Below are 17912 nucleotides of genomic sequence, written 5' to 3'. Positions count from 1 at the left end.
GGGGAGCAGGGGAGTGGCTGGTGGCTCCTACGCCTGCCTCTCGACTTCTCTTCGACTTCTCTTCGCAGCACTGTGGCAGTGGACGCTGGGGGTCATTCTTCCCGCCTACCACCTCATGAAGTGAGCAGCTCCAGCCTCTGGTGAGACCCAGAAACCCTGCAACATGTCCTCTGCTACAAATGCAGAGGACTCTATGATCATTCCTGCCACGAGGGACAAAGCAGGCTGGGAATTCCCTGGCCACTAGACTCTGGAAATGTTAGGAATTACCTAAAAATTACTGCGGGGGACGGGGAAAACAAAAAGCAAAAGTGAAGATCCCCCCACCAGACACTAGGGGGACACCCATTTCTAGCCTGGGAAGAGGAGGGGGAATCTCAGGTCCAGAAGAATTTAGACTATTCCCAAAGTTGGCTGCGGTGACCTCTGATAAACCAACCAAACCGAAGCCGAGTTTTAAAAGGACAGGCAGTGAGTGATCACTGAGTCCATGTAGTGGAACTGGCGAGGATTGCAAAAGCCTGTTGCCTCACTCTCAGACCAATTCACAGGAAAATCGTAGAGGCTGAAGAGGGCCCAGGGTCAAAGGACTGGTCTGTGTCAAGACACTGGTTCCGAGATCCAGGAGTCCTGATTCCTCACCCGTGAGAGAGAATCAGGACCTGCTACATAATTTGTAAGGCCCTTCGTTTAAAATTTATTAAGACTATCAAGACGGTGACAACAGAGCATGAAAGTGGGGGCGGAAGATGACGCGGTGGTCGTGGTGCGGGTAGCAAAGGATCTGTCTTTGGGTCCCACAGGTGAGCTGTCCATACCAAATACAAAGTAGGGCTTCGTGTGTGTGCGCGGGGGGAGGGAGGGCGCAGTTATTTCCACAGTAATTACTAGAGCAGCTTTGGGGAGACGAGGGTTTCATTTTGGAAGACAAGCTCTCCCAACTCCAGGGCCGCCAGAGCGTTCTCACAATCCAGCATCCAGATCACCCCACTCTTCCGGGAAAGGACTATCCTACCCGGCAGGGCAGCTGACAGGGGAAATCCAAGGAGAGCGAAAGTCGCACGTGGACAGCGGGGGCGGCTTCCCGGGGTCAGCGTCTGCAGCGTTACTCCCGCGCGCGTCCCCTTGCGTCACGCGACTCCGCGCGGCTGCGGGAGCGCGAGCGGGGGCCGAGTATCTCCGACCCGCGCCGGGCTCGGCTCGCCCAGGGGCGCGGACCGCGGCGAGGTTGGGTAGGGGGAAGAGCAGTGGAGCACATCGCTCGGGTCGGCTGAGAGCTGGGAGGGTGGCGGGCGGACACGTCCTCTCCTTAGACCTCATCCCCTGCTAGCTCCCCAGCCTTCCTTCCGCCGGCCCCCTCGCCTGGGCGTGTTGGGGCACGGGTGGGGGTGATCTGGTGTGGGAGGAGGAAAGCGATGGGAGAGGGACAGAGGCGGGGCTGAAGGCAGACGGCCCCCTACAGAAATGTCTCTTCTGAGTTGTACCGAATAGAGCTTTCCTCATACGGAATCCTGCAGCTGCCCCAGCTTTCCAGCCCGCTTCCTGAAGACGCCCAGAAATCCACGCCCGCTCGGGCGCCTCCCACGGCCAACCTTGCGGCTGGGTCGGTCGGTGGTTCCCAGGGGTCGTCCTTCCTTCCTCTCCCGAGTCTCCCCGCCTCCGCCCCGCCCCGCCCCGCCGCCTGCGGTCCCTTTAAAGGCCGCTGGTCTGGGGCCGCCCTCCTCTCGAGGAGGACTCGGGAGAAGCGCCGCAGCCGCGCGCCTGGCATGGCCATGGCGTCCCCGGCCATCGGGCAGCGCCCGTACCGGCTGCTCTTGGACCCAGAACCGCCGCGCTATCTGCAGAGCCTGAGCGGCCCCGAGCCGCCGCCGCCGCCGCCGCCGCCGCCGCCGCCGCCGCCGCCGCCGCCGCCGCCGCCGCCGCCGCCGCCGCCGCCGCCGCCGCCGCCGCCGCCGCCGCCGGGCAGGTCCTCGCGCCGCTGCGCCACTGCGCCTCTGTCCCCTGCGCCCGGGGCGCACGAGGGGCGTGGTGCCCGAAGGGCTACCCGCGGGGACCCGGAGCCCCCACCCCGGGCCTCCCGCCCCGCTCGCCCTCTCCGGCCTGGACTGCAGCAGAGACTGCGGCGGCGGCCTGGAGCGCCCCGACCCCGCGACGTGCGGAGCATCTTCGAGCAGCCGCAGGATCCCCGCGTCCCGGCGGAACGAGGCGAGGGGCACTGCTTCGCGGAACTGGCACTACGGAGCGGCCGAGGCTGGTGTGACCTGTGCGGACAAGAGGTGCTGCAGCAGGCGCTGCGCTGCGCTAGTGAGTATGAGGGCCGGGCAGGGGAGGGGCGCGCGGGAAGACCGCAGTCAATGGGCGAGGAACTGCGAGCGGCTGGGGCAGGTAGACCGGGCATTGCCTTCCCTGGCTCCAGGAGAGACCTCGACTTTAACTAAGGGAGATAAGTCCTGGAGACTCTGCTTCTTATCCCCTGCAGGATATCCTTTAGGGACTGCCTACTGCCCAGACATAGTTTGGCGGTATTTGACAAATACCTTTTCTCCTGACAGGTGCATGCCTCGCTCCCCTCCCCAGACACACACACACACACACACACACACACACACACACACTCTCTCTCCACTCGAGTTGATGGCCAAAGCTGGAAGGTCATTCCGTTGTCTTCCGTGCACCCTCTTGCTTTTGTTGTAGATTCCTGAGAGTGAGTTGCGAGCCTGGTATTGAGGTGACCATTTGACCCGTGCTGATTAGGGCATAATGGCAAAATGGCTTGTTTGTCCATCTGCGCTACAGGTCCATGATACATGTCTACCTATGGTACATCCTCCAGCAGGACCTGTTGGGACAGGGAGGAGACCTATGCCCCCTCCTGCCTTCCACCCCTGGCCCCTCAAGCCTTTGAACTCTGCTCCAATGTTTGACTGGGCCCTGCCACCTCCTCTTCCTCCTCCTATGTGACTGCACCTCATCATCATGCTCTAAGATGACCCAACTCAGGACTGCCCCCCGCCCCCAGCTCTCAGGCCTCTCCAGCCTCCTCCTGAGCCAGGTTCTTCTCAAACCTGACCATAACACACTGGCACCCCAGGTGTAGATTTTCTGAGCCAATTTTGTAATCTTGGGATTTATTATTTTTCTCTTCCTACAGTTTTAGGCATGTGTACTGCTTTAACGGGTGTCCTCTCTCCACTCCACTTCCATTTTTGCTGTTGCTTGTGTTTGGCAGAGGATGTCCATGTGTTTACGTAGATATTTTAAAGATCCGATGTACAAAGCACAGACAATGGCACAATTCTAGCAAGCATCTCTGGAAATGGGTTGTGGTTTGCAGTCTTTCAGCAAAGGCCCTTCCCCCATGATCTCCCATTTGGCTGCACCATTGGACAGCGCCAGCTACTTCCACATCAGGAAAACCCTACCTTGCCTCTCTGTTGTCAGTCCACAGCCAAGGCTGTGCAGCATGCCTCCCACTGCTGCTGCCTGCCGGGAAAGAGAGCTCAGACTCTAAGCCAGGGTCAAGTGGAAGGGAAAGATTGGAGGGGAATGGGGGTGCTGCTCCCTCCAACACCAGAATTCATAGCTCAGGTGCCAATTAAAAAGGAAAAAGCAAAAGTTACAGAGGTATGTGTTGTGGGTGGAGGGCTGCTGTCACTTGGTAAATGCCCTTGACCTTACAATAGAATTGAATGCCTGCGAATGTGTTGGCAGCTTTGGCCCTATCAGTGGTCCTGGAGTACTTTACTGGGTCCACCAACCCTGTCAACACAGGCAATATCCTCATTGTAATGTCAACACAGAGGCAGTATCCTCATTGTAATGGGTTTTATTGTGTGGGAATCCCAGGAAATCTGCTTCATGAGAATTCTGCTTTGTATTAAGATGCTTAGGGACTGTCAATTGTTGAATATTTTGCACATAGTTTTATGATGGGGGGGTTGGTGATAACTGTATTTGTGTGTGTTTGTATGTGCATATGCATGATACTCCATGACTAAATGAATTTATGCTCACTTCACATTAGAATTTATTTCCTTTGATTAGTTCATAGACAGTTTCTCATGGCAGGAAGACTCAGGTGCATGGACATTTCCGCTGACTTTGTGTAACTTGGTGGCCCCCACATACCAACCAGGGATGTCTGAATACTGGAGAGAGAGCAGTGCTGGACTCTAGGGGCTGCAGAGAGGAGTCCCTGTTTTGTCATTATTAATATTTAACTAACCGTGGGCCTGTGGCTGGATAGGGACAGTTAAGAAATGTTCTAATATGCTTGAAACTAATAAAATAAATTCAAAAAATTGAAAAAAAAGAAAATAAATGTTCTGATGTGCAAATGAGAGCTGGCAGGTGGCAACACAACAGGCTAGACTTAAGGAGCATCTTTCTTTAAGCCAAATGTCTAATCCATGGTGGGGTTGGTTTGTTTCATCTTGGTTCTGAAAAGCAAGGGTCAGAAATACAACTTTTAAAAGACAGCACAAGCCTGGAACCAGAGACCTGGGTGTGAATCCTGACTCTGCCTGTGAGTCTAGGTGTGACCCTGGGAAGCTCTGTGTTCTGATTTCTTGTTTTAAAAATGGGGTAATAATAGTACCTATTTCATCGTGTTAATGTCAGAATTAAATGAATTAATATATATAAAGCACTTAGAACAGTGTTGAAAAGTACAATATGAACATTTAATGTAATATGAATGTCGTTATTATCCCCTCCCACTCAACAGTTTAACAATTTGTCTGGGCTCGGGACCCTTCTTAGGATCACCTTTCCAAGCAGTGCTTATAGTTTTCAAACTCTGTCTAGTTGCTTAGCTAAGTGGGGAAGCAAGTGCCTGAGCATCCCAGGAAGTATAGGTATCAGCGTCCTATAGAAACATCACTCCTGCCTGCTGGCCGAGGAGCATCCTCACAGGATGCCAATGGCTTAGTGGTCGCCTTGTCTTTGTATCACTTGCCCCGAGCATGATGCAGGTACAGAATATAGTCTTAGTAAATAGTGATTGATGAAGGTGGCAGCTTGTTATTACTATTAAATCTCCCTACTCTTGGAAACAAGCAGAAGGTCAGTGGGTATGTGAATGACATCTGTCTGAGAAGGAGGCTGACACTGGGTGGGAGACTTGTTGGCAAAATGGGCTTTTAATAAAGGAAGTTTTTAGAAAACTGTCTGCCTGCCGTTTTAGTGAAAGTTCCTCCAATTTAAGCTTACTCCTGCTTCAAGGTCTGTAAAGCTCTGGTTAATGCTGGATTTGCCAACAGGAAAGTTCAAGGTTAATATTAATTTCCAGGTTGAAGAAATCCTGTTTTTTAGATACAGAAGGAAATGTAGTGGGGATTGATGAGGGGAAGAGAGAGAGAGAGGTGGGTGTGTGACTGCGTGTGTGTGTGTGTGTGTGTGCATGTGTGTGTATTTCGGGGTGGAGGCAGTGGCAGCGATGAGAATGTCCATTTCCAGCACTTTAGGAGGGAATGGTCAACATCAGAAATATGTCAGCTGCCCTATGGCTTTGTTTGCAGGGAATGCCCCTTATAGGTCATTGACCCTTTCCTCAGTAGAAGGCACATAGAGTTGACCTTTGACCTCTCACCTCATTTGGGTGGATATATAAGCCGTCCTGGACCAGGGAATGGTCTGGAAAATGGGGAGACCTAAGCCCCACTCAACATTCCAAGAGGATTGCTTGGACATACCTTGCATGTTGCCAGTGAGTGCCACGTGTCTGCTCTCGGAGCCAGGGTCTGGAAGGGTGTTGTTTAGAGCTATGAAATGTTAAGGGATTGGAATTATAGAGTTGAAAGCGGGGCCCTGGGGCTTGTCATCTTAACCTCCCCTTTCTGTGGCAGTGTGAGAACAAGGCATTTGCCATGGCCATCAGGCATGGGGACTGGAGACTTTCTTGGTGAGTGAGGCTGGGCAGGACAAGAGCAGCAAGCAGTTTCTTCTGTGGGGAAACTGAGGAATGGGGGGGTGAGTGTGGGGACCCACAGGGCCCCTTGTCCAGTCTTTCCAGGTCTGTCTTGTCACTGCATTAATGGTTGGGCTTAATTCACCTCTCTTTGCAGACTGAAACCACCCATGTGAGAGCCACCAGATCCAGATCTTGAAGGCCCACGCCTTGTCATGGGTTCTTTGCTGGGACATTGACGTGGGGTCTCCCTGTAGCAGACCCAAGAACCTGAGCACTTGGAGAGTGTTTTATTTGTCCAGCATACCCAGCAGCGCTGAGGTGTGTGGCTTAATTAATCCAGGCCCATGTTTGGTTTTGGACATTAGGAAAATTAAGCCCTGAGATGGACGCTGTGTTGTTAAACATAGTGGAAACCCCCGCTTCTGCCTGTGGCTCTAACAAGCGTCTTCTTGGGAAAGGTCCTAGCAGAGTGTGGGGGAGATCGGGTGCTGGGGATAGAGAGGGGACCTGGATGCTCTGAGAGAGGCCTTCTGAGGTCCCTAAGCTGTTCCTGTTTCCTCTCCTCCCTGCTTCCTGTCTTCTCAAAAGATGAAAGTGAAAGGATTAAATGTGGGCTTAATTTTCCCCCTATTCATCAGAGCATGAAATTTTCTGATTATGGAGTGAGAGGGGCTTGAATCCCAGGTACAGTCAAAAATGATTAATGTCACTTGTCTGCCAGCCTAATTAGACTTGGTAATGAACGCGTGCATTCGCCTGCTGATCCTGCGAGTTATTAGGTGGACGTGGATTGACATCTCCCCTCTACACTGAGGGTTCGGTCTGGGATCCTTTCTCTTCTTCCCAAGTTCACCAGTGAATCAGCCTATGCCCAGCCTGGCAGCTAGGTTCTGAGAGGCAGGGGAAGTATGGCCCCCAGCCCAGCCTCAAGGGACCCCCACCTGGCTGGTGAAGCGACTTGCCTGTTTGGGGCAGGGGCCAGAGGCTCTGGAGGGGTGGCTGAGGCTCAGGGCAGGCCCGGCCCCACGGGGAGAATGACACAGGAGGAATTCCTTGTAGGTCGACACTGAAGACCCCGAAGTATTTTCATGCTCCCTGCCACATTCATCCTCAGAATAGCTTCATGAGGGCAGAACTTGGGGAGGCCTCTGAAGAGGTCTCATGTGGGCTGGTCCACCTGGTTAGGGGCAGGGTAAGATTAGGGTGAACCAGACTGGCCTTGTCAAGCCGTTTCTTTCCTTTGTTCCGTGCCCAACACCTCTGTGCTAGAGGCAGCCCCCAGCTGCTGTCCCACTGGGGCCCTCTTTAGCTCTCCACCCCACCCCTCATTCCTCAGTTTCCCCACAAAAGTTGCTGCTTGCTACTCTGGTTCTGCCCAGGGTACCATTAAGGCTGGTGAGGGAGCCGTAAACACATCTACGGCCTCATGGGAGGCCCTTCCTGTTCGCATTCCTCAGGTGACAAGGTGAGTATTCTGGGGTGGGTGAATATTTGTGAGTATGCAAAGCATGCAAACAGATCATCCCCCCTGACTCCACAGCCCCGTGCCTCAATCAGCACCCTCTGGTGTGGTCTCCCCCTCACCACCCGCAGGTCTGGCCTGCATGGGTGGCAGGATGCTTTCTGCCTCTCCAGACAGCCTTCTGCCCCCTCCACTGACCCCAGGCACCCACCTCTCCTACTGGGCTCTGTCCGGCTCTCCCCTGGCTGGGTTGGGAAGTGCTGGCGGCAGCTGACGCTGGGAAGGCCAGCCCCGACTGGGGAGATGGTTGTGCCTTTAGTCACTTTCGGTTTTTTTCCAAGGGTTTTGTCAAGCGTCTCTCCGCATGTTCAGCGCCAGATCTTGGGGTTGGGAGGGGAGCTGAGCCAGCTTAGGCTTTGGGGAAACAGGGAGGAGGCCCGGGTGGTGATGTCAAACAGGACAGCAGGCTGGGTTCCCTGGGGCACTGGTTTAAGTGGAATAAAATGGGGAATAGTCATGGGGAGCCCTGCCCCAAGGTCAAGACCATCTTGACTCAGACCTGGGGAGGTAATACTTGGATGTTCTCTGAAGCATTGTGCCGAGGAAACATGGGCAGACCCCCGTGAGCCCCGAGAGCTCCCCATGGTGTGGTCTTTGGCCTAGTGGCTGACAGGTTCGGGCAGGGCCTGTTCTAGCCTGCCTGCTGTTCCTGGCACAAAGTTCTTGTGAGATGCACCCACAGCGAAAGCTGTGAGGCTTCGTTCTTCTATTGCCTTTTTTGGATAGGAAGGAGAAAGAGCCCCAGGGGTCCTCTGGTGTGGTAGCCATGTGCCCAGCTTCCCTGTGGCTTGTACCCTGTCTCAGCTGAGGGGGTCTAGTGACTCCTGGTTGTTCTAATAGGTCCTAGATTTTCTTCAGGATTGTCCTCCCCACACCCACTGCCGTGGCCCCATTGAAGGCATGGGGGGCGGGGGAGGGACAAGTGTGATCTGACACTGTAAGAAGGGTTGTGTGGGGAAGCCCCGTCTGTTCCTTCCTGTGTGTCACTGCGTGGGTGGGCAGGTGGCTGGATATGTCCCCTACCTGTGACCACAGTGGGCTGGGTCATGTTTACTCTTCTGCGAAGGGCCTGCTGCTCCGCCTTCTGCTCCGCCTCCCTATTTCCTGAATAGACATTTCCAGGCGGGGCAGATCCTCCCCAGACTCTGCAGTGGCCATTGGCTAGGGCTGCTCGAAAATGAAAACTTGGCTTACGTGGACCTTTAAGAAATCAGACCACAGGCTCACGAAAGTCAGGCCTAAAAGAAGTGTGATGTTCTTTGACTATTTTTTTTTTAATCCTTTTATGTTTTGTTTCTACTACAGGCCGAATCTAGGAGAGAATTATTCTGTTTGCTGGAGATACAAATTGGTGTTCTATAAGCCTGTTAGGATGGGAATATTTCTGTAGTATAGAGTTGAGAACGGCAAAGAAATTATGGAAACAGAGAACTTTGATCTCAGAGATGACTTGGTGTTTTCTAGTGCACTGGCCTGTGAGGTAGGCAGGGCTGGGTGACTCCTGGCCACCTCACAGATGGGGAAACACACACAGCATTCAGGGAGCCAGTCAAAGGACTTCTCCAAGACGACCTGGATCATTCTAGCAAACCCAGTACCAAACCCCAACATAGCATTTTGCCTAATGAGCTAACGTCATTGAACATGCAAGTTAGCTGAGTTTCCTCATTCATCTGCCTGCCTTCTGCCAATGGATGCTGAAATGTCCATAAAAAGAGATGCAGGAAAAAAGGAGGGTAAGCCAAGTGGTGGGCCAACCACATTCAGGCTAGAGAATCAGTCAGTGCCTGGATGATTGAGAGTCGGCTGCACTTTAGCTTGTTCTCAGCATTTGGTTTCTAAATAGATTTTCAGTGTGTGTAGATGGAGATCTTTCAACAAAGGGTGAAGTTTCTCTAAATCCCAAGATAAAAGAAACAAGTATCTCTCTCCCCGCCCCCACCCCCCTGGTGTTGGTTGCGTGTAGGGGATGGGCATAGAAATCCAAGTGCAAGTTCTTTTCCTCCTTGTGCCTCCTCCTTACAGTGGCTTAGGGTCAGAGTTCATGATACAGGACTAACCATGAACCCAAGTGAAATCAAGTTGAGCCTGAGAGTGGACAGTTAGGGTGAAGACGAGTTGGACAGGGACTGGAACGTCCGCTGAGGTTGGCATAGCAAATCCTGCTCTGCCCCAGGCAGTGGTGTGGCCACGTGGGGAGAGCAAATCTGGGGAAAGCCCCCCACCCAACTCTGACTGGATGTTTCTCCAAGTCAGGCTCTCACTTGGGTATCATCACTTACTTTCCTTGCTGACTTGGAGGAAGATTATTTTTTTCCATCCAAGTTGGATGGAAGCTAGAGGTTTGGTGGTTTCTGTTGAAGTAATTATGTCCTTTTGGCAACCGAGGAAAGTATTAAAAAAAAAACCTCAGAGATGCCTCACTGTTCAAATGGAACAACAGCTTCCAGCTGTAACTTGAAAGTTTTGAGAGAAAGAGTTGAAGATACAATGCATAAAGGTCTATTCTAGTGATGAATGTTTTTAAAAGTAATCTGAAGGTACCTTTATATGAATAGGGTATTTCAAGGTGAGGATATATTTTAAAAGCTGCTCTTAAGATGGTGAAGCCTGTCTCTTCAAATTTTGTTGGGCCTCGGCTGGACTCCTGCTTCAGTGTGGAGGTCATCTGGTCAGAGCTTTGTTGTCAGGGACAGCGAGAGCAGTTAATCTCAAGCATTCTCCTGCCTCTGGATGGTGCTCCTCCTAAGCCATTCCTACAGTGGAAAATCTATGCAGTTTTCAAAGGGTCAGCGGTGAAGCTTCTAGTCTCTAGTCTCTAGTCTTTGCCGGTTCTTTCCTGCCGGATTCCGCAATTGCTTAACCGGTCAAAGAACAGCTCTGAGATGAGAAAGAAGTGAGGCCAATTTACCCTCGAGCCCAGATGGGGCATTCAGGAGGGTACCTCCCCCTCTCCCCCCTGCTTTCTAAACATGTGACTCATGTTTCGAAATCCCCCCAGCAAATATGTTCTCTTCCCTGAGGGTGCCAGGGGATGCTGGCCTGGCCTGCGCTCAGCCAGGCAGGTGTCCTGGGCCCCCTTGCAGATCTCAGCTACAAGGATCAGAGTTGCAGTGGGGCAAGGAACCTTGGCTCCAGCCCTTGCTTGATGGCCTCAAGTGTCATTTCAGGACCTGGACTCACTCATGACTCTCTTCTGGTGCAGAGGTTGCTGGGTAAACTGGGCAGCCTATTCCTCCTTGGGAAGTATTGGGGAGAAAGAACCAGTGTCCTGGCCCAAGGAAGGGTGGCTTTTGTGGGCATTTCTGTATTTAATAAATGACTTGGAACATTGTGTTTTTACTGTTGAGCTTACACATAAGTTTTCATCTTTATTGCACCAGGGCCCTTAATAGTGAGTGGTGACCTAAAATGGGAACTTTCTGACCAGATTTCCTATGAGAAGGGCAGGTGATGGGCGAGCCTACTTGGAGGCTAGGAGCGCAGCTTAGGTTGATTCTACTAACATATTCTTCTCTAAGTGGGCCCGAGGACATGGCCCTGGGGGTAGGATGCCATTCAGCATTCTCTGCAACCTGGGGGAAAACTGCAGCACACTGCAGTGGAGCCAGGTTGGCGGTTACAGGAGGAGTAATGGAGCTCACCTGCGAACTGATGAGAGTCGGCTTCCTGGACCTCCCACTGGTGACCAGAGCGCAGGTGCGCAAATGCAGCTTCCTTTCTGCAGGCACCTGAGTCCTCTGTGGTGCATTTCCTCTAGTTAGAGAACAAGTGTCCCTCCCTCATCGGGAACTGGCCCACACTGGCTGTTGGCTAATGAGTTCTGGAATCTCGGGGTGGCCCGGAACAGGCGTTCCTCTCCAGGGGCTTTTCTGGAAGGCTTTGCTAACTGCCCAGTGTCAGTCGTCCTTCTTGGCCTGAGTGACCAAGGGAACTTCCCCCACCAGGACGTGGTTGTTTCTGGGTGTCAGCACTGAGGGGACTTCCTGTGACCATCATTTTAGGGCAAGAGGACAACATTTCTGCCCTTTGTGTGAGAGACTCTGTTCTTCTTTTCTCTTTCTTCCTCCTTTTGCCTGTCACCTCTTCTCTGCTCAGGTATCTGGTCTCAGATAAATGGCATGACCCTCTTAAAGAAACACTGCCTCCTTCTGGGCCCAGCAGCTGAAAGCTGCAACTCCTCCCCTCCCCTGCCCTGGGCTTAGCATGGGAGGATGTGAATTAGCCCGGTCATCCCTTAGGAACCTATACAGCTGCTAAAGCATTATTAATCGCCATCCCCAAAGAAATCCATTAACGAGTTCCTGAGCCAGGCACACCATGCGAGGTAACCGATCACTTCTATCGTCTGTTGAAACTTTGGAGACATTGATTTTCAGACTCATAGGCGCTACTGAGGAGTGAGGCTTGGGCAGCCTCTTTCCTGCTGCCTCTTTGGTGCGGGAATTTTTATCTTATCAAGCTAAAAGCCCCAGGAATAGAAAGTTTTCCACTGGGGGCGGTGGAGGGGAAAGACCTCAGCTAGGAAGGAGAAGCCATCGCCTAGCTCTGTGCTGTGCTGGGGCCTCCGAGGCCCAGGTGCCTGTTTGTGGCTTCCTTTGAAAGAGCAGCGAGGCTGGACGGGTTTGAGCAGCACCTCGGTCACATGAGGCCTGGAGCCCTTCCAGGGGCCAGTGACTGCCCCACTCATCCCTCCATCCCCGACGCCAGGCCTAGAGAGAAGCTCCTGACCCCCTGCAGCTGGGATGACAGAGGGCCGAGACGTGGCGGCGGCCACTGCCTGCTTCACAACAGTCACCTTGAGGCTCCAGCGGCTCTTTCGCAGGCTCCCTAAGAGCCACTTGGGATCAGAAAAGCTTCAGGCCCTGCAGAGTTTCCGCCACAAGGCCCGGCTGGCTTGCGGTAGGTCCAGGTTGCTCCAACTGGGGGTGTTCGGGGGGTGTTTGGGTGCTGAGACCTTTCGCACGGGGAAGGGATTGTAGGAACCTCTGGCAGCCTGGTACTGAATGCTGAGCTCGACTCCACTCCTGGGCCTCCACCGCCGACTCCCCAGGGACCACAGCTCAGGGGCTGCCCCCTGCCAGGTTTGGGTGGAACAGCCAGACCTGAAGGATGTGGTCAGCCCACGTCAGGAGCCCTTGTTGGCCACGGGTTTTAACAGCCTTTCCTTGGCTGAGAATTAGGGCCAAGAAGTCATCTCGGTCTGGCTGGGTCCCTGAGGTGGTGGAACATGGGCATCTTCATGGCCACCGTGTTTGCCCATCCTGTGGCTCTGAGGGGTGTCAGATCTTGCCAAGCTGCTGAGTCAGCCTTCCAAAGACCTGTGAGCCTGAAGTTTCCCAGGCTGAGGCTTCTCACCTGCATGGTTAGTGGAGGTGCCTGTGGGGCAGGCTGTGTGGGGCTGGAGACTGCTGGGCGAGATGCAGCTGGGCAGGAGCCCCAGCCTCAGCCAGCGACTGAGCTCTAATTAGGATGAGAACAGTCCTCGCCTGGAGAAGGGTAACGGGGCAGTGTGGGCTGAGTGAAAGATGAGAAGGAGAGACAGTAGTAATTCAAATTTTCATAGAATCTTAGGTCATCCTATTCCCTTTTTTCAAAGAAAGGAGACGGGCCGACAAAGGCCCTGCTGCTGGCAGCACCAGGTCTGAGACCCTGAGCGCCTGCCTTCCAGCCTCGAGGTCCTTCTGCTGTGTTATGCTCCGTACAGCATCTTATATTTCTGCAGCACGTTTCTGCTAAAGAGTCAAAGCATTTATGTTTTTGTTTTAAATATCGTGTGTTCTCTCCACAACCCTGTACAGTGGGGAGTGGGAAGAGGATTTGCTACTTTACAGATGAGGCGGCTCGGAGAAGGCAGACCCCTTGCTAAGGGTCAGAGCAGTACAGCCAGGCCCGGAACTGGTCACTGCTGTTTCTTCTCATCTCGCTGACCTTTAGCTGCTTCTCTTTGATGGCTGGATCTTCGAAGCACGTCAGCTTTCCTTGGGGCTCCTTGCCCTATCTGTCTCCACGCTGTCCTCACATACATTCAGGAGCAGGTGGGCCTGTAGGTGGCCGTGACACTGAGCCTTAGGGACGGACTTAAACTGAAAAGTCATCTGCGGGCCAGGCTTTTGAAAGTAGAGTTTGGAAGACAATAGGATCTTGACCATGGGACACATCATTTTTCTGATTAAGGTTTTACCTCTTGAGAAGTGGGGATTTTAATTCAACTAGACTTAATCTCCATTTGGACACAAGTACTCTTTAGCCATCCTGAATAATTTATCCTCATCAATAGCCTAATACATGCTGTGACTCTCACTGAGAAGCCAGCTGGATACTGAGTTCCTCAATTTAAATTCTCACTAGTGTCTTCATGTTTATCTTCCCTCCACCTCCCCTTTAAGAATTATTCAATAGATCATTTCCTTACTCCTTTGCTATTCAGCCCAAGGAGTTATAGATTTAATAAAATCAATCAGGCCTGAGTGGCAGCGCTGAGGTCAGGGCGAGTACTGCACTGCGGCTAAGATGTGCTCGTTGGGCTTAATCGATCGGGAGAGGAGGGGGAAGGGTGCGCTCAGAGAGGTTGGGAGTGGGGAGCCTGCCGACCGTGGCCTTCTAGCTCATCTTGCTCGCAGGACTTCATGAGCAACCCGCAGTGTGGCATTTCAGGGAATGGGCTTGGAGCCAGGCCGACTTGCGTCTGGATCTTGGATTCCTGGCTCAAGGACTTTCCTTGTACAGATTAACCATTCTGCGCCCTGCTTTTCCCCAGTATAAATGGGGAAAGAATGCCAACCTCCTACTGGTGTAATGGGAGGGGTTAAACATGCGAACATGATACCTGTCACATAGTGGCTCTCTTATTGGTAGCTGCTGTTATTTTGTGCTCCCAGAAAGACTTTTAACGACTGCCCCCCGCAGGTCATCTGTGCAAGCCTCCAACACAGCTGTTCTTCCGTTGTACCTGGGCCAGGTGGGCTGCCTGCATCTCAGTGAAAGGGACAGGGTTTGAAGGTTGCCCAGGCAGAAGGGGAGGAGGGGTGTGACACTCTTGAATGCGTTCTCTGGGAAAATTCCTATCATTGGGTTTACCACACCACTTAATTAACAAGCACAGCTAGATTAGCCCACCGGGCATCATTAGGGCCTAAGCAAGCGTGTTGCCAAGGAGCAAGTCATATATCATTTTAAAAGGCTGCTTGGGGGTCACTGGGAAACAGGCCTGGGTCTCCCCAGAAGTCTCTGATGGTCCTGGCTACAGGGAAACAGCTGTAAAGGAGCCTTTGTGGGTCACCTACAGGGAGGGCCTCAGACATAATCTGTTTTACTTTCCTTCTCACTGCGAAAGGTCTCCTTTCACCCAGTTGGTTGGTTGGTTGGTGTTCGGTTGTTGGTTGTTGATGATCGGCACTTTGAATACAAGTGACATCGAAGCAGGTGTGGAAAAACCAGTTGGCTGCAGCAGCCTGATTGTCCCATAAAGAACTGAACCTGTCTGCTCCTGGCCTCCTGTGACCTCCTGGCACTCTGACCAGGCACACCTGCGCGTGTGCACCTGTGTGTGCGTTCACATCCACACATCTGTCTGAGGTTCTTCTACCACCCTGCAGTCTGCAGAGTCCCCAGGCAGGGCTTCCTGCAAACCAGTGTGGCTGTTCTTATCTTTGGGGTCTGTAGCACACTTCCAAATATATATTCGAGGTTAGCAAGAGGCTAGGCTGCCCTTTGTCCCCTCTCAGAGATGGTGTTTGCTTTAGAAACAAAAGCAAAAAACCCCAAACCCCCTCAAGCTTCTTATTCCATGTCTGTCCCTCACAGCTAGGCTCATGTTCTTTTCTCTGTCAGCTCCAGGGGCTCCAGGGAAGGGGAAGAGGGCCTTAAGCCCAGGGGTAGGAGCCTCACCTGCTTTTTCTCTCTTACACCCAGAGGAGAGTGACACATGCCTACAGGAGGCGGAGGCCCCTCCTGAGCAGACCTGAGTGGAGGGGGCATCTGGTGGCTTCACGCTCGCTTCGGACACTGTGGGCTTGTTGCTATCTGTTCAGTTCCTGTAAACTCAACTGTCTACAACGTTTTAAAACATATTTTCTTTTCTTAAGGTTAAAGTGCCCTGGAAATAGGATGTATTTTTTTCCTGTGGTGACAATCAAAATACGATATCTCTATATTGGAAAAAAAAAAGGGTATATATATTCCTTTCATACACTTGTTCCTGTTACAGAAAGTCTGTGGATAGAACTGGCTGTCCTTGGAACAGTACTTGACTTAGTAGGCCCTTAGTAAAATACATGTTGAATGGATGGCTTCATGCACATGAGAACTGACCAGTAACTAGATAGACGGGGAAGGATACAAAAAGGTTTGATACTCTCTGGTTCTCTGAGTTCATTTGTCCTCATGGTGCACATACTTAAATTGCCCCTGTTCAAAAGCTGTGCCACATTTTTGCACTTCTGTCTATATTGGACCTTTTTGGCTATGAGGTCCGAGGGTCCAGGTGACACATCTCAGTAAAAGAGACAGGGTTTGAAGGTGAGGAATGAGGTCCATTTGCCTTCCCTACCCTGGGCCCCACCTCAAATCATTTATTTTTACATTTTTCCAAACTCTATTGTCTCCATTCATTATTGGCCAAAACGGGATTCTCAGAGATGCTCTGTGATGTCGCGCTGAGGGATACGTGCTCTCCCACCTCTGCCTTCTCCATCCACATCTCCTCCTCATCGTCACTGTCACCAACAAAGCATACTGCATGAGGCCATAGTGTGAGGTATTAAAAGGCCAATAAAAAGGGGCACATCTCTTTCAGGTGCTTAAAGCATCATTGGGAAACATGTAAAAAATAATACACCCCAAAATTCAGTCAACCAAAAGATTAATCAAAATTAAAAATAGTTTTGCTGTTGTAAAAAGACAAAATCAATTTAAAAGTGGAGTGCATTTTAGACAACCGTGGGAATTGTGGTTATAGCGGAATGTAAATGTTGTAAACGTTGGAAGTGTAAATAATATAATACAGAAAAAAACCAGGAGTGGGGCTGGAAGAGCCGTGAGGGAGAGTCTCATGTGGTCCTAGCGAGGAGTCAGTTAATACTAAAGTTGGAGCAAGAATTGTTAAAAATGACCGAACCCTATTAGATTTGTTTATAATTTTAAACGAATATGCACTTCTGCCCAAAGCAGGGCGGAGGGCATGCTTCATGGTTATAGCACCCCCAAAGAGCAAAGTGGCATGAATCAGACCATGTGGGAAAGGTGCTCAGGGGTCAGGCCTTGTCCCCTGCCTCACTGGGCAGGCATTGTTTGACGTTCCCCTCACTTCCTGCATCATTTGTCTGAACTTGCCATGAACTGTCCTGCCCTCCCTGCCTCCACCTGCGCCTCCCAGACACCTCCACCCAACTCACCCACCTGGCTGGGTAGCAGTGCCTTCTTTTTGTTGGTGCTTTCAGCCTAGAGATGTGTAGTTGTGTCGGAGAAAGGTGATTAATGGGCCTGCCCAGGAGGCACACCCACCCACACCCACCCACCAGGGGCAGGAGTGGACCTCTGTGGGCCCGCCGAGTATGTTTGTGAAGGGGGTGCAGGGGGCACATCCAGGCTGCCTGGAAATGTGACAGGAAGCCGGACTCAGGAATAAACGAGCGATACATTAAATTAAGGGACCAAGGTCCCAGTGAGAATTTTGATGTCTTCTTTGCCCATGGCAACAATTGAGCAGGACCATTCTCTTCAGTACAAAAGGGTCACTCAAAAGTGCATGTCAGACCCACTCAGCTCTGTCACACCCAAAACTGATACGGTCATTTTGGGAGAAAGTGGGGACCAGGATCTTGGGGTGGCCTCATGTCCTCAGTTCAACCAGGCTCCCCCACCACCACCCTGCCTCTCCAGGACCTTCTCGCCTGACCTGGGGGAGCCAGCATCCCATATACGCTGCCTAGCCAGCCCATTTTACACGGGAACTGAACATCGCTCCTGACCTGTGCGTGTTCAGATACAGCCCCTCTTGGCTCTTTGCACAGAGATGACAGCCCCAGGGCATGCAGCTGCCCCCCGTGCCTGTCCACGGGCGGCTGGCACTCTCTGACCTGAGACATGGGTCCACCTCCCAGGTGTCTCTTCTACCACTGCTGCATCGACCCTTCCTGTTGGCTTCTTGGCTCGCTTTCTGGAACATTTTCTGTGTGCGCGCGCGTGTGTGTGTGTGTGCGTGTGTGTGTTGGTGTTAGAGTTGTGTGTGGTGGGAGGGTGCAGTTGTGTGCCTCCAGGCCCTCCAGGCTGGTGGGGGGGGCGGTGTTGAGTGCCCTCAGGGGTGGCCTGCCTTCTTAAACAAGGAATCACAGTATATGGTCTCAAGAGGGCTGGGTCCAGGCTCCTTCCTGGAAATATAAAGATGCAGGTGTCCTGAGCTGGCTGCTTGACCCGAGAGTGGGGAGTTTCCACTCCCACTGCCAGCCTCGCTAGTTTAACCAAGAGACGAAAAATGTA

At 52.3% G+C, this 17912-nt stretch overlaps 1 protein-coding gene across 1 annotated transcript in view; it reads left to right on the top strand.

Annotated features, from left to right (window-relative positions):
- Positions 1-1412: 1412 nt before the first annotated feature.
- Positions 1413-17912, top strand: part of RASSF5 (Ras association domain family member 5) — a 69278-nt gene continuing 52778 nt past the window's right edge. The window contains exons 1-2 of the mRNA XM_006922831.2: positions 1413-1885; positions 1967-2304. Coding sequence (XP_006922893.1) covers positions 1767-1885; positions 1967-2304 — 457 coding nt within the window. The 5' untranslated portion in view covers positions 1413-1766. The remainder of the gene's footprint in view (positions 1886-1966; positions 2305-17912) is intronic.

The sequence above is a fragment of the Pteropus alecto genome, unplaced genomic scaffold, assembly GCF_000325575.1.
Source record: "Pteropus alecto unplaced genomic scaffold, ASM32557v1 scaffold359, whole genome shotgun sequence".
NCBI lineage: Eukaryota > Metazoa > Chordata > Mammalia > Chiroptera > Pteropodidae > Pteropus > Pteropus alecto.
This window is presented reverse-complemented; position numbering and strand designations above follow the sequence as displayed.